We start from the raw sequence: 26,149 nt of genomic DNA on the forward strand, positions 1-26,149 counted from the left end.
TATTTTAAAACGGAAAGAGTATTGGTTAGTGTAATCCTTAATTAGGGCAAGAGTTAAATAATCTGTACTGTAATAAATAGTTATAAATGAATAATGACACATACTTAGTTCATTAAATGGAAACAAACAAACTCCACAGTCCACCGGACACTGGAAATTTTACCCTATACCCCTACATTTATACCCTAACCCCAACATTTCACATGAACTACCTATTTTACCCTTATATAAAAACTTAAAAACCCTTTTTTCTTTCATTTGTCTCAAACAAAAAAAAAAAATTGTGTGCAGAGAATCAACAGAGCAGTAAGTATTGCAAATAAAATCGAAAATCAAATGTTTTCTACCATGTTTCTTCAATGTCGGAAATCATCTTGAATCTCTATCAGTTAACAACTTTTCCGATTAACGTCAAGAATCTCCCATAACAGCCGTTTTCGATCAACAGTTATCAAGAATTTGTTCAGTTAAATTGATTAACAACGATTGCAGTTTGGATTTCGTCAACGGAAAACACATATCACGATTCTGGTTCGGATCTGCTACGACTTTGCTGCGATTTTGACAAAATTTTGCGATGATTCTAGTTTGTGGTTCGGCGTTTACCAGAAACGTTTCTAAAGGATTCAGGAATGATTATAATGGATTTGGCACGCTTTTTTATTAAATTCTTTAAAAATAATGTTTTTTTTTATTATTAATAGTTTTCTAAAATGATTGTAAATGGATCCCAGAAACGTTGTGCTTGCAAAGAATCAACATGGAAATGATTGTAAAGAAAGCAGGTACCAATTTCGGAAATTAATAACAAACTGGATATGATTAGTATAGTTTTGCGGTTTGAATTTTGGGAAAGGTAGTATGAATTTTCTGGAATTAAATCAAACCGGAAACGTTTTTTTACAATAATTCGGTAAAAAAAATTGAATCATAAATGTCAGTTGAATTAAAGTTATTCCTTGAATGTCATGTAGGGGTGAACTCAAGTCAAATTTGGAAATGTTAAAAATAAGGGAGAAAATAAATGTGCAAAAATTAAATAGAAAAAAGGATAAAATTGGAATTCTAAATTATTTGTAGGGTGAAGGTACAAATGTAGGGGTATAGGGTATAATGTTCCCGGACACTTGTTGCAATATGATTGAGCAACACTGCGCGTAACCCAACAGCGAACTCTCAGGCCGTTGTTTTAAGAATATCATATCTTATCAGTCCTTAATGTTGTCTAAAACAAAATTTAAAAAGCTCATATTAGTATGAGTCTTATTAACAATCATTCTAAAATAAGTAACTATTCATTAAAAAAGTCAAATATTTCGATTTTTAAAGCATTGATTACATGCATTTTCATAATATATTTACTATTTATGGTTCTTAAAGAGTGTCCCGGGGGCACTCGTTAACATTTCCTTATTAGTATTAGGGTCATGTTAACTTGGGCACATGTTAAGCAACCCAAATGTATAAATTATTTCTTAAATTTTATGCATTCAATTAGTTAAAAGTCAAAAAGTTAAATTCAAATGCATTAATTACAACAAAACATTTCTACTTTTACTTCTTAACTTGTGCCCTGGGGGGCACCATGAAGGGCACAAGTTAACATTAGACTCAGTATTAAACTAATTTCTTGAGTTAGTAGTACTGTTTTTCCATTAAAAACCAAACAAACACGCATCAAATACACGCACTTTCATAATAGAACAATCACTAGTGAAAATATTCTCGCCGTGTAATACACGCGCTGTAGTAGTAGTAGCAACTATATTGAAAAAGAATCTCTTCAGTGGTAGTGGAGTGCGGCAACATGCAATACTTGAAGAGAAGGGAACTTAATTAGTCCCTGGGTAAGGAAAATCACAAACCATGGTTTTGTTTTATTAAAACTCGATATCAGGTAATTTGAGATGTCTAATTTTACCGTCTATTTACATGGGTCTCATTTAAAGAAGTAATGATATTTGAACAACCATTTTTTACAACTATCATGACAACTTCCTTTTCTTCTCTTTCTATTGGTTAAAAACAATGGAAAAAGAAAAAGGAAGAAAAAGAATAAAAACATAATGTGAGTATGAAAGAGAGAGTTGTCACAAAATGGTTGTACAAATATCATTTCTCCATTCAAAGCATCAGCAAAACTTTGTATAAACAAGCCTAACAAAATTAACATCGAAAGAGTCAAACATAAAGTAGTGAAAAAAAACATATTCTAAGGTCAGAAATCAACGTCATCAAATCAACCCAAATGGGTTAGCACAAACGATGGTTAATTAAAGAAGTTGGTTTTACTGTGGTTTGGTAGTAATTAATGTAATGTAATGTAATGCCATCACACATGAGTGAGAGTGAGAGTGAGAGTGAGAGAATGAAGTTATTCCTTTTTCTTTGTTTGTATAAAGACATGCTATTTGTCGTTAATTGGTTGGTTGTAATGTAAAAATATCATTATGATGAATGCAAGAATACCCTTTCTGGTTTTATAGACAAAAAGTAGTAGTAAAAGAAAAGAAAAAAGTTACTATTATTCTCATTTGTCACTGTTGTGAGTGTTGTTTATGTGTGTTGTGTTATTATTAACGGAGAAGAAGAATCTTTGGTGTCTGTCTCTTCTTTCAACTAACATTCATTCATTCAAGGTTAGCTTAACTTAGGAATCTCACTTTCTTCATCATTGCTCTTCTAAAACGCTTCTTCCTCTTTCTGTTTATTATTCATTCATTCATTTTCAACTCTCTTCCTTAAACATTGCCTCAATTCAGATTTAATTACTAGGTGATTTGTTTATTTATTTATTTCTGGTAGTTGGTGTTATTATTGTTAATTCTATTATTAGATTCAAATGATCTACTATCTTAGATTTTGTCAAATTGTTATATCTGTATTTTTTTTTTCAGTTGAATGCTGTATTTTTCTAAATATAATTTCTCATATGGTCAAAGTATCTAAATTTTGTCAATTCAACCCTTTGGGTCTAATTTGATTTTCCATGCAATTTCCTTTTTTATGGATCTTTCTTGTAATGTTTATAACAAAATTAGAATAAAAAACATTTCTTGTAGTGTAACATGCTAGTTTGCTAGTTTTTTGGTGCATGAGTGATGATGATGTTTAATTTGTTTTCAGATTTCTAAAGTTGTATTTTTGCTGTTGTAGGACAGTGAGTGAGTGAGTGAGTGAGTGAGTGAGCAAAATGGCTTCAAGGTCATATTCCAACTTGTTAGATCTTACTTCATGCGGCTCGCCGTCTTTCGGTCGTGAGAAGAAAAGGCTTCCAAGAGTGGCAACTGTTGCTGGAGTGCTATCTGAATTAGATGATGAAACCAACAACAGTGTTGGTTCTGATGCTCCGTCCTCCATTTCTCAAGAGAGGATGATCATTGTTGGTAACCAGCTTCCATTGAAGGCACAAAGGAAAGAGGAAAATGGTAAGTGGGAATTCACTTGGGATGAGGATTCACTTCTTTTACAGCTGAAAGATGGTCTTGGTGATGATGTTGAAACAATCTATATTGGTTGTCTTAAAGAAGAAATTGATCCAATTGAGCAAGATGATGTTGCTCAGTACTTGCTTGACAATTTCAAATGTGTACCAACTTTCCTTCCACCTGAGCTTTTCACTAAATTCTATCATGGTTTCTGTAAGCAACATCTATGGCCTTTGTTTCACTACATGCTTCCGCTGTCGCCTGATCTTGGTGGTCGATTTGATCGATCTCTTTGGCAGGCTTATGTTTCTGTCAACAAAATATTTGCTGATAAAGTGATGGAAGTTATCAACCCTGATGAGGATTTTGTTTGGGTTCATGACTACCACTTGATGGTTCTTCCAACATTTTTGAGAAAGAGATTTAACAGGGCAAGGCTTGGATTCTTCCTCCATAGTCCTTTTCCTTCGTCCGAGATATACCGAACCCTTCCTGTTAGAGATGAACTTCTTAGAGCTCTTCTGAATTCTGACCTTATAGGGTTTCATACTTTCGACTATGCTAGGCATTTCCTCTCCTGTTGCAGTAGAATGTTGGGAATTGCTTATCAATCCAAGCGAGGCTACATAGGTCTTGAGTACTATGGAAGAACTGTTAGCATTAAGATTCTTCCTGTTGGTATTCATATAGGCCAGCTTGAGTCAGTCATGAATCTTTCTGAGACAGAAAGCAAGGTTGCTGAGCTAAGAAACCAGTTCAAAGGTCAAACTGTGATGCTTGGGGTGGATGACATGGATATCTTCAAAGGAATCAGCTTAAAACTTTTGGCAATGGAACAATTGCTTTTACAACATGCTGAAATGAGGGGAAAGGTTGTTCTGGTTCAAATCGCAAACCCTGCTAGAGGCCGCGGAAAGGATGTGCAAGAAGTGCAGTGTGAAACTTATGCAACCGTGAAAAGGATAAACGACACATTTGGAAGGCCTGGATACACACCTGTAATCTTGATCGATACAACACTCCAGAGTTGGGAGAGAATCGCTTACTATGCAATTGCGGAATGTTGTCTTGTTACAGCAGTGAGAGATGGGATGAATCTTATACCATATGAGTATATCATTTGTAGACAAGGAAATGAGAAGATAGATGAGATTTTAGGAATAAATTCAACTATCCAAAAGAAGAGCATGCTGGTGGTGTCTGAATTCATTGGCTGCTCCCCATCATTAAGCGGCGCGATTCGGGTGAATCCGTGGAATATTGATGCTGTTGCTGAAGCTATGGATTCCGCCTTAATGGTCCCGGAGTCTGAAAAACATATGCGTCATGAGAAGCATTATAGGTACGTTAGTACGCACGATGTTGCATATTGGGCGCGTAGCTTCTTGCAGGATCTGGAAAGGGCTTGTAGAGATCATCTGAGGAGGAGATGCTGGGGAATTGGTTTTGGTTTAGGATTTCGAGTAATAGCTTTGGACCCAAACTTTAGAAAGCTATCTGTGGAACACATTGTTTCAGCTTATAAGAGGACCAAGCACCGAGCGATTCTTTTGGATTATGATAGTACTATGGTGCAGCCTGGATCAATTAGTGCAACACCTAGTGCTGAAGCTGTTTCCATCTTGAACAGCTTGTGCAGTGATACCAAGAATTGTGTTTTCATTGTGAGTGGAAAGGAGAGAAACACTCTCACTGAATGGTTTTCTTCTTGTGAAAAGCTTGGACTTGCTGCAGAACACGGCTATTTTGTGAAGTATGTTATTTTTCCTTGTGTCATACTCCTTATACCAAATGAACTCACTCTTTTAAATTTATGCATGAAAGAATGTTGTGGAAAAAATAAATTGTTTTCTTTGATGGAGATTGCTTAGGCAGTTAAACTGAAGAAATTTATCCTTTTTTTTCCAGGACAAGCCATACTGAAGAATGGGAAGCTTGTGTTTCTGTGCCTGATTTTGACTGGAAACAGATTGCTGAGCCAGTTATGCAGTTATATACAGAAACTACTGATGGTTCTAACATAGAGTCCAAAGAGAGTGCTCTGGTTTGGAATTACGAATTTGCAGACCGAGATTTCGGTTCATGTCAAGCTAAGGAACTTCTTGATCATCTGGAAAGTGTTCTTGCTAATGAGCCTGTTTCAGTTAAAAGTGGCCCATACATTGTGGAAGTTAAACCTCAGGTTAGTAATAAAAAAGTTGTCTTTGCACTTTCAAATCTATTTTGAGATCAGATATATTTAGTTGTAGTAGTTTGTTTGTATACTACTTATTGTTGGGAATTATAGATCTTTAGTTAAAATAAAAAGGATACTTGAATCTGGCCTAGAACCATGTTACGCTAGCATGGCCGATAAATGTCTGTTTCTTAATATTTTGCTTGAAGCAGTGTTTGTCAAATAGTAGCGCTACAACGTAGTGGAATTTGAACAAATTATAATTGTCTGTGAACGCTGTTTAGTAGAATATGTTGTCAAACAGCGACTATAGTAACACTATAGCTAGCTTTGTGTAGCATAGCAAAATTTGAACTAACCGCTATTTTCTTTGATCTACGATTGACAACACTGGCTTGAAGTAGTTGGAATGATAATGATTAATAATACTATGGATCATTGAAGTTAATTCTAATCTTTGGTCATGAATTCTTTTGAAGGGCCTCCTTATTTCTAAGATCATGAACTTTTTTCACACTCTTATGATTGAACCACTTGACATTTTTGTTGCAGGGTGTGAGTAAGGGTATTGTTGCAGAACGTATTCTGATAACAATGCAACAAAAGGGAGTGATTCCAGATTTTGTTCTATGCATTGGTGATGACAGATCAGATGAGGACATGTTTGGGGTAATAACAAGTGCAAGGGCATCTCTATCGCCCATTGCGGACGTGTTTCCTTGCACCGTTGGTCAAAAACCAAGCAAAGCCAAATATTACTTGGAAGACACAAGCGAGATTTTGAGGATGTTGCAAGGTCTTGCCAATGCTTCTGAACAAACTGCTGCTAGAAGTTCTTCCCAGTTATCTCCTCATTAAGCAAGCTTTTCTAATCTATGTAGGAAACATATACTAATGCTATTGGTTAAATTGTAGTATTTGTGAATACTTGGTTGGTTATCTTGTATTGGATTTCTTTGTCCATTTTTATTTCTAATCCCAACATTGTTGCTACTACCGATTGTATCTAAGTTGTTGAAGGTTAATTTAGACAATAGAAGAGAAAAAAAGAATGAGATTATGTGTTTAATTATCATTCTCTTTTTAATAGGATCCATTTTCATTCTAATTCTTTTGGTGCATGATTCATAATGCATGATTTAGTGAATTTTTACTCAAATCATTTTGGATTTTGGATTGGAGTATATATCATTTCTCCTACAATTTTCAACGTAATACTTGACTTGAAATGAGCGTTAAATTCCCTCAATTTTCAACGTAATTATTGGTTGTGAATGTCCCATGTCATGTGATATTTCTCCTATCATTACATTTTTTCAGCTTTCTTCTCATATACAATCTCGAGTCTTGCTAAGTTGATTGTGAATGTCCTGTGTCATGTGAAATTTGAGTCTTACTAAGTTGGACTCTTTCTCCATTCATTCTATTTGGTACTAATTGACAATTTTGGAATGATAGTGACTGATAATACCAAAAGTGTATTTGACGAAATGTTAATAGATTCTTTGTTTGCTTGATAGAAAAATAAGAGGATAAAGGTTTTTTGGACCCAATTGGAGGATGAAGGCTGAGTACAGAAAAAGAGTTTACTAATTTACAAGTTTTCTTTTGACAAAATACTAATTTACAAGTTGATATTGTAAAAATGTTTTATATGAGCATCCAATCAAATCTCATCACTTAGGTGTATCATAATATTATTTCTTAAAGAAACCGCACATATATTTAAATCGTGGGATATAATTAGACATATTTTACACCACAATACATAAAAATTAGTTTCCAGTTGTTAATTTTTTTTAAGGGAAGTTTTTAGTTACTATTCTCATCTATTATGAGATTAATTTTATCACATCTTAATTTTATTTGAGAATATATATATATATATATATATATTTATATATTCTTTCTTTTTATATCAAATCAATCGAAAAATATAAATAAAATTAGTTTATTTTATTTTTTATTTTTGTCGAATACCAAATAGTAACTAAATTTTATTATTTTTCCAAATAATAGTAACTAAAAGATCATTTGACATTATGTTTTGTTTTATTTTTTCCGACATTTTTTTTTTGTGGTGGCCGGGGTTGTGGCCGGGGTTTGAACCCCGGACCTTGCATATATTATGCATTGTCCATACCAACTGAGCTAAGCTCACGAAGACAAAATATATATAAAAACAAAATAAAGAAAACAAAATAAAAAAGTAACCAATGATGGGATTGAAAAAGAATAATAAATATAAAAAAATATGAAAATTCCAAATAATAGTAACTAAAAGATCATTTGACATTATGTTTTGTTTTATTTTTTCCGACATTTTTTTTTTGTGGTGGCCGGGGTTTGAACCCCGGACCTTGCATATATTATGCATTGTCTATACCAACTGAACTAAGCTCACGAAGACAAAATATATATAAAAACAAAATAAAGAAAACAAAATAAAAAAGTAACCAATGATGGGATTGAAAAAGAATAATAAATATATAAAAAAATATGAAAAAGTACAAATAAAATTCTATGGACCTCAAGTGATTCACATGAAAAAACTATGTTAGGTTGGTTACGTGTTATGGCCAAAATATGTTATACACTAAGTCCAAAATGCATGAGATATTTTACATAATAAGTTATTGATCATTTTCTAGAAGGATCTAGAAGATGGATGTATTATTGTGAGTCTTTTGACCGGATATCTATATTGTTATTCATTAATTAGTTTTGGTAGAATACGACCATTTCTGTTACGCTATGCTTGTATTAGTTGATTGATGAAGGTTTTAACCATAGTCAATAGTCATAATGTCTCTCGTCCATTTCCTCTTTCAATGGTAGTAGGAGTACATTTCTGGCGTGGTTGACATGGATTATGACATCTTTAAATATCACAACTTCATTAAAAATAAATTAAAAGAATTTTATTAATTTTGTTAATGTGTGATGTTACACTAATGAAAATTTGAAATTTAAGATGCCATATAATTTATGAATCAATTATAGTTTGGACAAGATATCAACAATGGATTGGTGTAAGTAGTAAGGAAATCGGATTTCTTAGGTAAGTAGTAAGGGGTAAGGGATTTGATCATTAGCTTTTACGTAGGAGAAAATTTACTGCGAGAAGAGAACCTATCTAATGTGCTCTACGGACCACAAGTTCCTCGACATAAATTACTCGCTTCTAAGCATAGTGGAACTTCGCACCTGTAAATATTAATTATGTCGTTAAATCTTTAAATATTTCAAAAAATGCTAGTTTTGTGTCCCGGAGCATTTGTAAATGCATTCCTATTTTATGAAAGGCTTAATAGCAGTTTTGGCCTCCCTATGTTTACAGAAGTTGCGATTTTGGACCCTAACTAAAATAATTTGATTTTGGCCCCCAATGTTTTGCCCCTTTTGCACTTTTGGCCCCCTAGGCCAATTTTGACCAAGTCAATGCTGACGTGGCGCCACATGTGTATTTTTTTATTTATATTTTTTAATTAAATTTTTTTTAAAAAAGTATTTTTTTATTTTTTAATAATTAAAAAAAATTACACACGTGGCGCCAAGTCAACATTGAATTGGTCAAAATTGGCCTAAGGGGCCAAAAGTGCAAAGGGGGCAAAACATAGGGGGCCAAAATCGAATTATTTTAGTTAGGGGGCCAAAATCGCAACATCTTAAAACATAGGGGGCTAGTTAGGGATGAGAATAGGCTAGGCCGAACTAGGCTTTGCAAGGCCTAAGCCTGGCCTGCCATATTTTTTTAAAGCCTAAGTCTGGCATGCGGCCTGTCATAGGCCTACTTTTTAGGCCTGCGCCTGGCCTTCTGAAAGCCTGATACGGCCTACTAGCCTGTTTAAAAGCCTATATCTTATGAACATCTTTAAATAAGCAATGTGATCTAAGTTTAAATGGACTAGCAAACTAATAGTTCAATTATATTAAACTCTCTTTTGATAATCAACACGAGGTTTTACATAATTTGACTATATATTGTACTCCCTCCGTCCCTTAATGTAACCACCCATTTGATTTTATTTTTGTCCCTAAATGTAACCCCCTTTTCAAATTACTAGATGCATTTATTACTTTTTTCCTAAAGATACCCCTAATTAATACTACTAACTTGTCTTGAAATATGAATAGTCAAATTTAATACACATAAAAACAAAGGACAATTTGGTAATATTAATACACAAAACAGACACATTAATTACACTGACAACTTTTCTTAAGAAATGTGAAAAATGCAAAGGGGGTTACATTAAGGGACGGAGGGAGTATCATATGTGTAGGATGCTAATGTACACCTTCTAAAATTAAAGTGTGTGTATATTAGCATTCCCCATATATATATATATATATATATATATATATATATATATATATATATATATATATATCATACTTTAGCCCAAAAATAGAGTATATAATACAAAATATTTTTATAAATATTTAAAATGTTTACATAGTTGGTTAAGTTGAAGGTGCCTTTATGTAGTTACAAATTACCGGTGAGTTAAACATTTTGTTTGATTTTAAAAAAACATTTTATAAGTCTAAAATTTAAAGAGATCGGGTGATCCAGTTCAATTTAACTTAATACAAAGACAAATTTTAAAGATCTGGTTATACAACGAATTCATTGGGTTTAATCTGGTTCAACCAATGATCTATTGGTTTAATGAATATATTGCAACCTTGTCGGGTCGATGATCACTTTAAAACGTAAATTAAAAAGAATCACTATCACCAAAAAAGTTGGGTCTAGCGGAAGAGCTAAACCTCATTTCAAATAGGATTAATCGAGTGAAAAAAACCTATAAAAGAAACTATTGTTGTCTTTATAAAGGACTTCTTGTCAAGCACGTGACCTTCCAACTTAAGTTAGTAAAACATTCTTAAAAAAAAAAAATAAAAAAAAAGTTAGTAAAAGAATGGATTTTCTATTTTATTTCTTTATTACTAATAAACAAAAAAATAAAATATATTAAGTTCAAAGGTTCAAGTCTTCAGCTCTTCGAAAAATCCACCTAATTGAATAACCGCGGTCAATTCAATGACAAGAATGTGAAACCTTTGACATTTTAGCACAAAGGACTAGTATTTTATATGGCTTGACTCACTTCCTTATTTGTCAGTTTAGGATAAGATTAAGATTAAGTTCTTCATTCACAATTCAGACTCATGTAGCCGGCAACAACACTCACGTTATTTGCTTCACACATACTTTAGAATTTTCCGCCAAGAAAAAGCTAAGACATTAACATTTAAGTGGATAATAAAGTTTAGGGTTAAATATGTTTTTGGTCCCTATAAATATGTCAATTTTTCGTTTTAGTCCCTCTAAAATTTTCCTTCAACTTTCGGTCCCTATAAAATTTTCAATCACTACTTTTGGTCCCTATTTTAAACTTAATTTATGTATTTTTTAATAAAATTTTGCAGAAATGTGTAAAATATTCTAAAATAATTTCCTGAAAAAAATTAGAATTTTTTAACAAAACACAAATTAAATATGAATTTTTAACCGTAAAAAATATAAAAATTCATATTAAATTCATGTTTTGTTAAAAAATTCTAAATTTTTTTTGGAGTGATTCTTATAATATTTTGAATTTTTTTGGAAAATTTTATTAAAAAATATGAATTCTACATATGAGTTTACTTTAAAAGAGGGACCAAAAGTGAAGATTGAAAATTTTATAGGGACTAAAAGTTGAAAGAAAATTTTAGAGGGACTAAAACGAAAAGTTGACATATTTATAGGGACCAAAAACATATTTAACCCTAAAGTTTATTGTCTTCCCTTCCCCCTTTACTCGCATTCTTTTTTCTTTATATAGAGCCACTATTTCCATGAGCTTTTCGTACCTACCAAAGGACAGGATATTTATTGTAGCATCTCTCTTTATCTTTGGTTTTTCCACTTCCACGCACAGTTTACAGAGGCAATCATAGAATCATTCATTGGAGCCTTGCGCAGCACAAAATGGGGAGACAGTGGAAAGAGATAGGGTTGGCAAGGCACCATGTTGGTGGCGACGGCGGTGGCAGCTTGGTTGAAGAGTTTGCAAGTTTAGTTTTCATGTTATGTGCAGTATTAGTGACCCTATCTCTTTTTGCTGCTATTATCTTCTTCTGTGCAGATGGAGTATCCAAAACCTCAACCAAAGCCTCCGGCGCAACAGCCAACAACTATGCCGGTGGTTCTGCCTGTGCTGCCGCCGGGTGTGGAGCTGGCTGTGGCGGAGGATGTGGTGGTTGACCTTTGTATATTATCTCATCAAACTATATATCATCATCATCAGTCAGTCAGTTCTATGAAACTAGATAGGGATTTTTTTAACTCTAGTCAAAATAGTATAGGGTGCTATTGCTAAGACTGTACAACGAAAATTTGTTATCTTCAATTGAAAAATTGTTTCTTCATGTAAGTTGTAACAATGGGTGGTGCCCTTCAATAAAAGTTACCACAAGTTGGCAACCAGACCAATTTTTTTTTTCCTTTGAAAATAGACCACACACCAGTTACAAATCCCAACAAGAGTGTATATTTAATTCAATTGGTGCATTCTATTTATTTTAAAATACATCATGATCTTAATATACTAAAATTCAAGAATGGACACGTCCTTATATTTGTGCATGAGTATTCAATCAGTGTCCAACACACACGACTCCTCTTTGAAACTATGAAAAGGATAGTTCGATGAACATAAAACCTTGGATCAGAAAACTGTACCTCCTGCGATTGTTTTAAAATGTAGAGGAACAAGGTCACCACTTTTATATTGCGGATTTGTGCTTCATGAAGGAAGTGATTTAACCTTTGACCTTCAGCCATAAAAATATTTAAATCCCACTTCTTTTTCTAATCTCAGTAGAGGATATATCCATGCGGAACTGTTCAGCTGGAATGGAGATGAACATGTCTTTTAGTTCTTCAGGAACATTCAAATCGTCAAGAACCTGTAGCACCACACAATGTCCTCAATAACATTTGAAAAATAAATATACCAAAATTAGAATTGATCTTTTCTATTGCGGTACTACCTTAAATGCACCATCTACATTCCGACCAGCCACAAGGAAGGTGCATCCTGTTTCTTTACAACCACCAAGTATCTTCAGCATCTTGTTGTAGTCCCCATCATAGTATTTAGGCTGCAAGAGTAACATAAATGTTAGTTAACAAATTAAGCACAGAATGCGAATTTCAGGTACTGATTAAGCCACTACATATACCATTCAGACTTGTGGTTTGGCTGGCACCCACGAGGCAAAAATGAGAAATAAATAATAAGACATTTTTATTTTTGTATTTTCTTATGTTTCCTTAACGTGTTTAGCCTCTGAAATTTGTAGACATAATGCTGTTTTCAAGAGGATATTCACAACATTTGAGAAATGTCATGTGGGATTTCAAGAATACTATCTCCTCCCAATTAACTCAATCACCATATCTATGACCTATGCTGAGAAAGGATCCTCTTATGTGATATTTCAACATGACATTGATTTTCATGTAACAAGATCATGTGGGAATTGTATCTATCCTCCATCTTCATAAAACTTGATAGAGATCCACCTATATACTAATGTTTAGGACAAGAGATAAACGCAGATATTTTACATGATCTAGTCGTGTGAAAATCTTACATGAAGGGATCCGTTCCTAAGTTTTGCTAACTCTTTGTCGAGCACAACTCTTCAACAATTTCCACCACCGATGACATTCTATGATCTCTTTTTGGATCTATTGGCCCACTTTCCATCATCTCATTGTGTATTTGAATCACATTATCTCAAAATAGAATGCTGCAAAATTATATCAATTTCACTTGTGCATAATTCAGACTCAGATTTATGCAAACTCATTATTCTGAACTGATGTCAACCATCTTACTTATTCACCCAGAACCTCAATTAATGTTTTGGACAAATAGCAATTTCAATGTGCTAGGCATAAATTTTCATGTTTGAACAAAAAAGACAATTATGTTTAACAAAAGTCGGTCCATTTTAGGAATATAATTAAACATGAGCCAACCACTACAAATTGACACACAGTTTAAGGATCAGAAGACAAAATAAAAAACATTTGTTGAAAGAACATTCCAATGACTAAATGATGCGCTTTAAAAAAGCAGCTAAAGTACTGTCCACAAAAACAAAACAAAAAAATCATATGGGATAGTAACATGGTCCAACAGAATCTGGGATTGAGTGCTTTGCAAGCTGAGATTACATCCCTAGAAACAATCAAGTATTGAAAAATGGCAGGACAAGAAATAATGAAATTCATGTAAAATTGATCCAAGCAGTAAGTAGTTTCATACATTAATAAGCCTCACTGCTGTGTCAGCACCAATTACAAAAGCACTGCCAGGAAATAGTTCAGCCTTCTTATAAAAATAAGGCTGATTGGATATAATTACTGTCTGTCCTGCATTTATCGTAGAGAAGTCATTTACAACTTTAGGTGGATCATTAAACAATGATATACTAAGTACTGAAAAACAGTGTTAAGCTCTGAGTATCATATTTGCAAGAGTGATGAAAAATAGAGAAATGGAAAGAACAGCTTTATAGAATGAACAAATCTAAACAGGGAAACCAAGAGATACTCTCCCCAAGGGCTTCTGCTTGTCATCAGAGCTCTTGATCAGTTCTCTCCCAAAAACAAGTGGCTGAATGTCTACTTTCTACAATAACCCTGTATTTATCTAACTGAATCTCCCCTAACTAACTGCCCTAACGAATCCTAATTCTTTTGACTCCTCTTAATCCTACTCTTCACTATAACATATTGTCATATGAGTTTATCTTAAATGCTCAAAATAAAGCACATACGAATCTCATTCATTGTTAGCTATGTAAAAATACTATCACATTGCCAATTACATAATATATGGTACATCAGAGAGGCAATAAGTCCCTGTTAAGCATAAAAATAGAAGCAGGGCCTCCTTCATAAAATAGTATAACAGATGATCTTTAAAAACCAAGGAGAGCATAAAAAATCTCACCAACTTTTTCAAATTGGTTGACGCGATCTTTGATCTGAGACACCGATAATGGAGGTTTGTCTGCATTGACCGCAGATAGTTCAAAACAAGGATACCCATCACCGCAAATGCTGCATAGATGTGCTTTAATAAGTGAGACAGTGAATTACAATTACCAATAAATGAAAATAAATTTAAATAAACCATCATCATACATATAACTGATCCTAATTATACTTTCAAAAGAGATTTGATTAAATCAATATATAATATGATATAATCTAAAGATTTGAAATTGTACAGTTTACACTTGTTGTCCAATTAATGATATTTGAATATCATAGCATTGACATAAAATATAAATTTTAAAGAGAATATTTTATCCTTTATTATTAGCCCTATATGATAAGTTATTTCTTTGCTTTTTCATTAACTAATTATGATAACTAATATTAACATTTTGGCAAAATTACACAATTAGTCCTTTAACTTAATTTTAGGTAACACTTTCGTCCTTTATCTGTTTGTTCTCCCGATTTCATCATTTATGTTATAATGAGGTAACACTTTCGTCCTTTATCTTCTTCTTTTTTTCGCGATTTAGTCCTTTATGTTATAAAATGTCAACACTGATATCCTTTTTTATAGGTTTTATTCAATGAAATTTGGGTTTCTATGTTTGTATGATGAAGATTTGGGTTTTTATGAGTTTGATGAATTTTTTATAAGTTTTTTTATATCGCAAAAAGAAAAAGATAAATGATGAAAGTGTTACGTAATAATAACATCAAGGATTAAATCAGGAAAAAAAAGATAAACACGAAAGTGTTACCTGAAATTAAGTTAAGAGACGAATTGTGTAATTTTGCCTAACATTTTTCAGTAAATAGCAATATACTCCCTTTTTATAAGAGCACCCTTTGTAGTTTTCACATATAATAAGAAAAAAAGAGAAGGTAGTACATTTAAAATGTATATTTTATGTATATATGTACCTAAAATACCCGTTTTACACATGTTAATTTCACCCAATAAAAGAGTGATTGTTAGAGAGAGTGTTAGAAAGAGTGTTCCTAGCATTCCTCATGTAGTTAACCTTAACTTCATATGTTCCAAGACACGGTTATATTAATTAGCCTCTAATGTCATAATGAAATTGGTTGTAATAAGAGTAGACTGTGAACCCAGGTGAACTATACTGGTAACTCCAAGGGTTCAAATCCTACAGTCAACGCTTAAGGAAGGATTTCATCTAACCACCATTCATGATCCCATCGGTTAATCCCACAGCTATACTTGTGGGGATTCCCATTTAAAGATTAAAAAGAACAATAGACTGACGAGCACATATTTATAACAAGCATATAAAAATAACAACAAAAAGTAAGAAGAAACTTGCTTGTATTTTATAAGCAGACGTTAAATGAATTAAGAAACAACATATAAATTTGTGCATTTTTTTCATCAAATAACATAACATGTATTTTATACTTCTGTCAAAAGAACATGGGTTTCTATACCGGGTTGCAACTTCCATGAGCTTGATATGCCCATCATGTAAAGGATTGAAAGAACCAGGCAGTATTATTTTCCTTTCTGCTGGTATCTCTGAAACCAAAGAATAAAAAATTATCAATAACAAAGTAAAACGTCATTGTAACAGTAATAATATTGTTTCTGCACAAAGGTTTAACTATACCACTTCTAAATGGATAAATCTTGAAGCATATTTGACCATTTATAAGTTGCTCTAACTCTTGATCTTCATTAAATTGTTTTTCACATTCATCGGATACATCTGATTCACTCAACTCCGGAATATCATTGGAAGGAACCTTGCATGCATTTGCAATAGCCTAGAACAGAACATAGTAAGAAGCAAAAAGAAAGCGAAAAATTAAAGACATTTAAACAAATATGAAGAAAGGAATAAAATAAAGTTTAACTTCCAAATATTCCTGATCTCATTTTATGGGATCTCTGATGTTCTAATGCATAATCTTATAAAGGAGAAAAATAGAAGAAAACACCATGTAAATGCAAATAACTAGCAAAACAAAAATATTCACTTTTTTTATCAAACCTGTTACACACCTTGAGCAAAAGATGGCTAGAAACCCTGTCTTCTTCTTCTCGAGTACGAAGCCCCTAAATTAAAATATTTAGCAAAATAAGTAAATAAATATAAATATTCATTATGTTTGTGTGGTGGTTGGGGGAGAGGCTGGTAATATATTCCCAGTTATCTTTTACAAATACGGACACCTTTTTCAATTGGACAACAAACTCACTCTTTTCCTTTATAGAACTACTTAATCAGTAGGTAGTATTAGTAATGTAAATTACAATTTTTATTTATTTTGAAATCCAAATCTTCCATTTTATTGTTCGCTTCCCTTTCTTACCGCTGCTTTCTCGGAAATGTTCCGCGGCATTACCTTGTTCCTTCATAGCCACCATAAAACCACCACCGGCCACCACCTCCGTTTAACCATTTTGGACCACTAAGGTTGTAATTGAAGCGAACCATAGAAGCTTGTTCTTCATGTGAAATTGAAGACAGGAACACAACAAAGGGAAATATCCTCACATTTCATTTTTGGTGTTTCTAGTTATTATTCTTGATTCTATTTTTCTTTATTTATCAGCTGTTTGAATTGATAGCCAGTTACAACATCTTTTCTCGGTTTATTCTATTCTTAATGCAGAACTACTCAAGGATATATCCGTAATTTTCTATCTGATGTTACTTCCTAGCTTTATCTTGTACCGATGATTGTAAGCTTTCTTAATAGATCTTGTTTTGACATGATTGAATGCCTTAGGCCTATTTGTTCCTGGATTAAGAGCCTTTAGTGACTATAGGAAAGGGAACAGAAACAAGAAACTGAAAGGTTTAGGTTTCCAAAAGTAAATAAATTGGAAAGGGAGTGAGTTTGTTGTTCAAATAAAAAAGGTGCAGTTGGCTAATATAGTTTTAATAAATAAGTGATAGTGTTTTAGCAAAGTCCTGTGTGTACATGATATTATCACAGGTTTAGCATTAAGTTCAGAATAACATTTAAAACAAAATAGAAGATAACAGTACCTTAGTCAAGGTCACCCTTGATATCCAAAGTCGATCAGCTGTCCTTGTTGACATATAAAATCTACAAGAGAAAAATAAAAAAGTTCAGATGTGATTAGTCTTCACCAAAAATCATATATGGGGGAGCAAGGGTATCACAGGCGCAACTGTGCGATTAGCAAACAGTTTCTTTAAATATAATATGACAGATTAACAAAATCCAAAGTCATGAATTTGAATTAAACAAAAATAAATCCAGAGGAAACTTGAAAAGAAGTAACGCACTTTTATACAGTTAAGGTTAACTTGTACAGTTGTACTAAGTCATGACAGTATAGTATCTCCATGTATCCATGACTAATACAGCTAGCTCCATTTAGGAAAAATATACATTCACAGGATGTGATGAGCAAATAATCAATAACAAGAGGACATTGAAAAAATATGTGTCCTCGTTATAAATCTTATGTGGTGGATGATAATCTCGATATTACTTTCTATATATGATTACTAAAACAATTTGAGGCCTTATTAACTAATTACAGTCGTAGTAGACAATAGTTTGCATCGTCTCATTTTTGAACAAATAGAGTCTACCAATAGTTCCTGAAACACAAGTTTTTATATTTTATAATCCAAGTGGTACTAGCAGGTTATTTTCTATTTTCTTCAAATCCCACCTAACTTCTCAATGCTTTCCAACAAAAATTGATCTACAAACCCAGGCACGTTAACCTAAACCTGTTCTCATTACAAATAAGTTTCACCTATTGCCATTCCTTTGGTAGTTTAGTTTCACATGGAGTTGCTAGATTGATTTTGCAAGATCAATCTGAACTTATTGCCTTAAACAGAAAAATTACTTTGAGGTCAGTTATGTTTACTCAAAGCATGACATGTTCAAACATAAACTGGAATCCCCCACGAGGAAACCTTTTCGGTAGCTAGGCATATCAGAAAACCTTACAAATAAGCTGAAATTGCATAAGGTGGGTTTCATTAACCATTTTTAAGAAATGTAAATTTAGAGAATACCTATGTTCCCCGTGTTTTGGACGACCGCTAACCAAAGAACCGGTGAAGCCCACACCAACAACTGGGGATCCTAATCAACAACAAAAAATGCATAAGCAACTTACTTAAGTCCTTATAACACATGCGCTCATCGTATAAGTGCCTATATATACGCTAATTTTATAACAAAGGATAAAACAAATAAATTCAAATTGTTTACATATAAGTCATTTTCATTAGATTAGTGAAGCAACCTGGGGAGGAGAGCTTAAGAGCGCGATTATAAGCGAATAAAGCCATATCTTCAGCAGTCTGTTGACTACAAAACTGAGATGGAATCTGCACCAAAAAAACCAACGAATGATAAAAAAACAAAAACAAAGGTAAAAGTGGGTTTGATAGTGATGAAATTGAAGATGAAAAGGAAAGAACCTTGCCCAGTAACTGAATCAGAGACATTCTAGAATAAGGAACAACGGCTTCAAGAACAGTATTGGAAGCACCGGGAACAGATAGCAACAAACCCAGAACCTGAGAAGCTCCGCCCGCAAGATAGAGAACGGTTTGGTACGGAGAGGAGTGTATTGCTTCTACGGCGGTTCGGATGCAAGCTTCCGTCATTCTCGGGTTAATTGTAAGTGGGAGTTGACAAAAACGACATAGTAATGTCGATGGTGTTATGTTGCTCTTTTGACCCCGAGATAAATAATTTGGGAATTATATTCATTTTTTTTTCTTCAATAGTAATAAATACTCTTGCAAACATTAACAAATTTTCTTTCTATGTAAAACAAAATTAATACAATAATCAACCTTTTTTAATTATCGTGTTTCATATTTAGGGATGGAGTTTTTAGAAAGAAAGAAAAAAGTTATGCTAGCAAGTCTCATTAGAACACTTGTTAAGGAATATAAAAGCAGTATGTTTGCATTGAATTCAACAATATCTTGACTTTTAAAAAATTAAATTTATTACCTTTCACCATTTTTCAATACACTTATTCTATTTTAATCATCTTAACCAATACATCAAGGATACTCTTTAGCATTTCTCATAAAAAAAATGATGTGTACATGTATGGTATATTTAAGAAAAATGAAATATTAACTTGTGTTCTTTCTTTAAAAAAAAACTTGTGTCCTTATAGCACATGTTATGACACTAAAATAGAATTTTTGCATTGGAAATTTAATTTAGCTCAATAAATACTTTCTTTTTTTAAAACCTTAACATGTTCACTTATGATACTCCCTCGTCTCGGTTTAACTTAGCCATTTGCAAAAAAAAAAAAAGTGTCCCAAAATAACTGAGTCATTTTACTTTTCAATACAATATTAATTACTTTTTTCTGGTTATAACAATAATTAATACTCCCTCCGGTCTCAAATATAAGAAAATATTCCTTTTTTAAGTTCATTGATTAGTTAATGTATCTGGTCTACATTGTAAAGCAAATACATTAATTATTCAATGAACCTAAAAAAGGAATCTTTTCTTATATTTGAGACCGGAGGGAGTACTACTTTCAACATTCCCAATTCAATTCTACTTTGCATTTATGATAAAGAAGAATGCACCAATAGTTGATAAGGGTACTCAAAATCATTTTTCTCTCTCTTTCACTTATACACTTTTTCTTAATAAATGTGAAATGAGCCAAGGGTTCAGTTAAAATGGGATGGAGGGAGTACAAGCATGACCCTTAAAAAAATTATACATGCTCTTAAGACATTGTTTGAACATAAAAAAAATAATTTTTACATCAAAAATTGGGTAGTTATAATTTTTACATATATTCAACTTATATTTTTAAGATAAAATTTCTTATTAAAAATTCCTTAAAACACTGTTCTGCAATACAATACTCTTTTCAGAATTACTATGGGAGACTATTGAATTTAGGGAAATATCGTGAGAAATTGAGAAGGATACCGTGTCGGGCGCGAGTTGTTTCTCTCACTCAGAGACACTCACTAACCTAACTTAGGCCAACGAGGTCTTTGCTTTCCCATTCTTCCACACAACCTTACTGTCTTCAACTATTTCTCTGTCTTCAACACTTTACCTTGCATTGCTTTGTCTCTTCTTTTTCTTCTCCTTCTTCTTTCTCTAACAAAACCTTTCCTCTCTTCAATTTTCTACCTCCAACGGTCACATAGTTGAAGAAGAAGAAGAAGAAGAAAATGTTCCCTTTCCCTTTTCATTTCCTCTTTTTTCTTCTCTTTTGCAACACTCTTTCACCTCTAGCTAATTCTCTTAACCCCGAAGGCTATGTTCTTCTAACACTAAAACAATCCCTCAAAGATCCACAAGGTTCTATGAATAACTGGAACTCTTCTGATCAAAACCCTTGTTCATGGAATGGAATCACCTGCAAAGACAAAACCGTTGTTTCCATTAGTATTCCTAAAAGAAAACTTCGCGGTTCTCTTCCTTCTTCACTAGGATCTCTTTCACAGCTTCGTCATGTCAATTTCAGAAACAATGAACTTTTTGGAGCTTTGCCTCATGAGCTTTTTCAAGCTCAAGGACTTCAAAGTTTGGTGCTTTATGGAAATTCCTTTTCTGGGTCTGTTCCAAATGAGATTCACAATCTTAGGTACCTTCAAACTCTAGATTTGTCTCAAAATTTCTTTAATGGGTCGTTTCCTGCTTCAATTGTTCAATGTAAGAGACTTAAAACTCTTGTTATCAGTAGAAATAATTTTACTGGTTCTTTGCCTGATGGATTTGGTACTGGTTTGTCTTCTCTTGAAAAACTTGACCTTTCTTTCAATCAATTTAACGGTTCAATTCCTAGTGATATGGGAAATTTGTCAAGTTTGCAAGGAACTGTTGATTTGTCTCATAATCATTTTAGTGGTTTAATCCCAGCTAGCCTTGGAAATTTGCCTGAGAAGGTTTATATTGATCTTACTTACAACAATTTGAATGGTCCAATACCACAAAATGGTGCTTTGATGAATAGAGGACCAACTGCTTTTATTGGTAATCCTGGTTTGTGTGGTCCACCTTTGAAGAATCCATGTGGTTCTGATGTTCCAGCTACTAGTTCACCTTCCTCAAATCCAAATCTTCCTGTCAATTATCCACCAAATGATGCTGGTTTTGGTTCTGAGAAAAGCAAAGGGTTAAGTAAAGGTGCTGTGGTTGGCATTGTTGTTGGTGATTTAATTGGAATTTGTCTTTTAGGTCTGTTGTTCTCGTTCTTTTACTCGAGGGTTTGCGGTTTTAATCAGGATCAGGATGAAAATGATGTTAACAAGGGAAGGAAAAGAAGGAAAAAGTGTTTTTGTTTCAGAAAGGATGAATCTGAGGCATTATCTGACAATGTTGAGCAATACGATCTTGTTCCATTAGATTCACAAGTGACTTTTGATTTGGATGAACTTCTTAAGGCTTCAGCTTTTGTTCTTGGTAAGAGTGGAATAGGGATTATGTACAAAGTTGTTCTTGAAGAGGGGCTTGCTTTGGCTGTGAGAAGATTGGGGGAAGGAGGTTCTCAAAGGTTTAAAGAATTTCAAACAGAAGTAGAAGCTATAGGGAAGTTAAGGCATCCAAATATTGCTACCCTTAGAGCCTATTACTGGTCTGTTGACGAGAAGCTTCTCATATATGATTATATACCAAATGGAAGCCTTGCTTCAGCAATTCACGGTAAGTTTAAAAAGGGCCAAGTCTATTTTATCTTTTGGTTTTACACTTCATACCTGTTTGGATTGACTTATATGAATTTTGAGCTTATCTACTAGCATAAACAGTCCTGAAATTTTCTGGGATAGCTTATGAAAATAGTTTATGGCATCTATCAGTTGTTTTCAGCTTATTTCTGTAAGCTAGCTTTTCAGGGTAGCTTATATGAAAACAACTTATAGCTTAAATGAAAACTATTTAACTTTATTTTATCTTTTGTTATAGAAATAATTTATACAGCAGCACTTCTATGATAAGTGATTATGTTATAAGCACTTAATTAAGCTGTTTATCCATACATTGTCCATTTGATTCATTGATTGTTTGGTTTTGATTTTTATGTATTCAGGGAAGGCAGGACTTGTCACATTTACGCCGCTAACTTGGTCGGACCGACTGAAAATCATGAAAGGAACTGCAAAAGGATTGGTCTATCTGCATGAGTTCAGCCCCAAAAAATATGTCCATGGAGATCTAAAGCCAAGTAACATACTTCTTGGACATGACATGACACCCTACATTTCCGATTTTGGACTAGGGCGCCTCGCAAACATCGCTGGAGGTTCACCAACCCTGCAATCGAACAGAGTGGCTGCAGAGAAACTACATGAAAGACAGAAAAGCTTGTCCAATGAAGGCACAACAAATATTATTGGAAGTGGTTATCAAGCTCCGGAAGCACTTAAAGTGTTGAAGCCATCACAGAAGTGGGATGTTTATTCATATGGTGTAATTTTGTTAGAAATGATCACAGGAAGATTACCTATTGTACAAGTAGGTAACTCAGAAATGGACCTTGTTCAATGGATTCAGTTCTGCATTGAAGAGAAGAAGCCTCTCTCAGATGTATTAGATCCATACTTGGCTGAAGATGCAGATAAAGAAGAAGAAATCATTGGAGTTTTGAAGATTGCTATGGCTTGTGTTAATAGTAGCACTGAAAAGAGACCTACAATGAGGCATGTACTTGATGCTTTGGATAGATTGTCTGTTTCATCTGATTGAGGAAATTCAGCTCATTTGGAAAGCTTTTGGTTTTACCCTTGTTCATGGTTTAAGAATGTCTTCTAATTGCTTGAATTTTCAAGGAGTTTCATTGCATGTATGGATCCTTGTAGTTGAAGCAGTAGAAGATAAAATGAAAATAACCAATGTTTCTAAGATTCTCCCCTTAATTATTGTTATTATTATTATTATTGCTATTTTATGTTTAGAGTTAGCTGGTATTCTATCTATTTAACATAAAGTACGAGTCAAGAGGAATTATTAATTAATGATCAATGTTACTGATCCGTCTTTATAGTCACGCAGAGAGAATGTCTGCATGTCATTCTATATTGGTTTTATTATTAGTGAAAATCTATCCACTCTGTTATGTCTCACCCTGTGTCTGTCTTTGCTCAGTTTATGACTTTATTCCAAGGGGATGGTACCACGAATTGCTGCTTTATCATCTAGAACCCGTGACCTTCATCATTCACTTTTCCTCTCATTCTCATGTCATGACTAGGGCTGGACAAGGACCCGCGACCCGGCCCAACCCGAAAAAAACCGAAAAAAAAACCCGATCTGAGTGGGTTCAAGCGGGTCTGCGGGTCAAACGGGTCATAAATGCGGGTTCAGAAGGGTAGACATGGGCAGAGGCGGGTGAAGGATATTCACCCGCGGGTACCCGAACCCGCCCGAGTTACACTATAATATTTTAATTTATTCACGTTTGAAACCCTCACACAGGCTGTAATATTTCCTCTTTTGAGAGACACAACCTGCAAAACCACACATAGACTGCAAAACCACTGCTCTCTCTTGAAAACTGTTGGCTTTCTCTCACAGTTGTATTGCATTTATTTTAATTATCTACTACAATTAATTGTTTTGAAACAGTTATAATGATAACCTTTTTTGACTAATGTACTTCTTTATATCATTTACTAGCTTGGAAACCCGTGCCAAGCACGGGCTAGAATTACGACTATTTTTTTTATATAAAATCTAATTAAATAGCAAATTCATTATTTTATACACAATATATAAATATAACGCATTGTTATCGTATTTTCGATTGCTTATATATACGAATATCAACGTGTATATAGTTATTTGGATTTTCGTATTGTTAAACATGAATGATTTGACGGATGCAACGTCAAAATATTAGTATTTAATGCCGGAATATTTTACATGGATGGCTAAAATTTATTACGGAGACATGAGTCTTTTTTTTTATGTTCTGCATATAACTGGGGGTGTTGGAGTCTCGAGGCCTACTGCTGCATATACAATTAATTGTCCCTACCCAACGAATCGTCTTTATCAGATGCCCTTATATATAGTTTCTTTCAAATTCCATGATTTCTATAGTGGATACCCTTATATATACAAAGTTAATATCGTGCATACACTTGATTCATCTTAACATCCAACACGAATTTATAATTATTCAATCGTGTAACAAATAAGTATAACAAACAACGACAAAGACACCAACTATGTATCGCATTTTTTAACTAAGCATATTATAAAAACACAACAGAAAAGGCTTGAAAAAGGACTACAAAATTGTCATGTGCATGCACATAGACATAGGCGCTCCAAAGAACAAAGAAAAAAAAAAGACGAATATATAGCAGATTGTATAAAATATGAAGCAGAGTATATAGTTGATAATATGGTCACTGAAAGAGTACGACTTACATTAGAAAAAATGAGAATGATCAGAAGGATACTGACATTATAAATAAAATTAAACTGAGTATGAGAATATTGAAGTTGCTCTACCACATAATAGAAAAACCGAAGTCTCAGTAGATAAACACCTTAATGTATCAGGCAAATTTTGGTGTCGAAGAGAAGGCATTGCACCTATTGCAATTGGTCAATGATATTTCAATGCCATAGAAATTCCATTAACGTCAGCCTGTGTACATCTGAATGATATCACCTCACCTAAAGCAGACAGCACCTGAAGGTACATGAGACCAAAAATATTGTCAAAAAGGATCAAAAATATTACTCCATATAACATATTAGTCCCTATAACAAATTGATCACTCGGCCTGTTCTTTGCACAACAATAAATGTCATTGGATTTTATACAATGAAATAAGAAGTGTGATCTTAATTGTTAGTTCCAGAATTGTAGTTTATCTACATGTCCAATCCATTACTCTTTCTCTACGCAACTATTAGAATGGTTGCAAGTAGAAACAACCAATTCATGTCCAAATAAAAAATATATATTACAACGAAGTTTAAAAGAGAAAAAAAAACTCATACCCCGCGCTATTGTTTAAAATTTGGTGGTAAACCATTCGCTTTGTACCTCACTATTCTCGTCTGATTTGCAAACCGAATCAGAACTGGTATATTCCTTTTTGTCTCCTGGAACCAATGATAGAAGGAATTTGTTTACGTGATCAACTGCGTCCAGCGTGGGAGCAAGTATCCCCCGCGCTTGGAAAAAAATATGAGATCTTCATGTTTTGCGAAAAAAATTCGGATATACAAAATCAACCAGAGAACGCAACAAATCAGAGGAATCTTTTATCAACAACTCATCAGGAATGGGTACATTAATTTATCCACTCTCGTTGGTGGATCCTATTCCATCTCCAATTGAAAGCATCCAATCGACAAACTTTTTTATCTCATCTTGCTCGACACGAACGGTTGAAGAACATAAACGCATATTTGTTGTAAGTGTGAGAACCTTACAGTGACTACACAACATTGATTAGTTGATGGATGAAGCAAGTATGTCTTTTCTGC

The 26,149-nt window shown here is 33.5% G+C and overlaps 3 protein-coding genes across 10 annotated transcripts; 2 read left to right on the top strand and 1 right to left on the bottom strand.

Annotated features, from left to right (window-relative positions):
• Nucleotides 1–2,601: 2,601 nt before the first annotated feature.
• On the top strand, nucleotides 2,602–6,679 carry LOC146959015 (alpha,alpha-trehalose-phosphate synthase [UDP-forming] 5-like). 5 transcript variants are annotated; one of them, XM_085740535.1, is made up of 4 exons: nucleotides 2,602–2,775; nucleotides 3,157–5,181; nucleotides 5,337–5,610; nucleotides 6,157–6,679. In XM_085740535.1, the coding sequence occupies exons 2-4, from the start codon at nucleotides 3,194–3,196 to the stop codon at nucleotides 6,460–6,462; spliced, it is 2,568 nt and encodes an 855-aa protein (XP_085596661.1). In that variant the 5' UTR covers nucleotides 2,602–2,775; nucleotides 3,157–3,193; the 3' UTR covers nucleotides 6,463–6,679. The 5 variants fall into 5 exon arrangements, with proteins under 5 accessions (XP_085596661.1, XP_085596663.1, XP_085596660.1 ...); XM_085740537.1 differs by having other exon boundaries at nucleotides 3,170–5,181; XM_085740534.1 differs by having other exon boundaries at nucleotides 2,602–2,639.
• A 4,788-nt stretch (nucleotides 6,680–11,467) lies between these two features.
• On the bottom strand, nucleotides 11,468–19,348 carry LOC146959016 (Nucleotidylyl transferase superfamily protein). Of its 4 annotated transcripts, none has more exons than XR_015024781.1 (12): nucleotides 19,120–19,348; nucleotides 18,942–19,026; nucleotides 18,709–18,778; nucleotides 17,695–17,755; nucleotides 16,701–16,754; nucleotides 16,306–16,462; nucleotides 16,127–16,214; nucleotides 14,628–14,737; nucleotides 13,938–14,044; nucleotides 12,652–12,762; nucleotides 12,341–12,567; nucleotides 11,468–11,886 (listed from the first exon to the last, which is right to left on the bottom strand). XR_015024781.1 is itself a non-coding variant. In XM_085740546.1 (11 exons), exons 1-11 carry the CDS (start codon nucleotides 19,306–19,308, stop codon nucleotides 12,451–12,453), a joined length of 1,149 nt encoding a protein of 382 aa, XP_085596672.1. In that variant the 5' UTR covers nucleotides 19,309–19,348; the 3' UTR covers nucleotides 11,984–12,450. The 4 variants fall into 4 exon arrangements, 1 of the variants encoding a protein (XP_085596672.1); XR_015024783.1 differs by lacking the exon at nucleotides 11,468–11,886 and adding an exon at nucleotides 13,258–13,416 and having other exon boundaries at nucleotides 12,127–12,567; XR_015024782.1 differs by lacking the exon at nucleotides 11,468–11,886 and adding an exon at nucleotides 13,258–13,850 and having other exon boundaries at nucleotides 12,127–12,567.
• A 1,342-nt stretch (nucleotides 19,349–20,690) lies between these two features.
• LOC146959017 (Leucine-rich repeat protein kinase family protein) lies at nucleotides 20,691–23,673 on the top strand. The gene is made up of 2 exons (XM_085740547.1): nucleotides 20,691–22,345; nucleotides 22,731–23,673. The coding sequence occupies exons 1-2, from the start codon at nucleotides 20,872–20,874 to the stop codon at nucleotides 23,384–23,386; spliced, it is 2,130 nt and encodes a 709-aa protein (XP_085596673.1). The 5' UTR covers nucleotides 20,691–20,871; the 3' UTR covers nucleotides 23,387–23,673.
• Nucleotides 23,674–26,149: the final 2,476 nt, after the last annotated feature.

Source organism: Medicago sativa, chromosome 1 (assembly GCF_051527215.1).
Source record: "Medicago sativa cultivar Bolivia chromosome 1, Bolivia_mono, whole genome shotgun sequence".
NCBI lineage: Eukaryota > Viridiplantae > Streptophyta > Magnoliopsida > Fabales > Fabaceae > Medicago > Medicago sativa.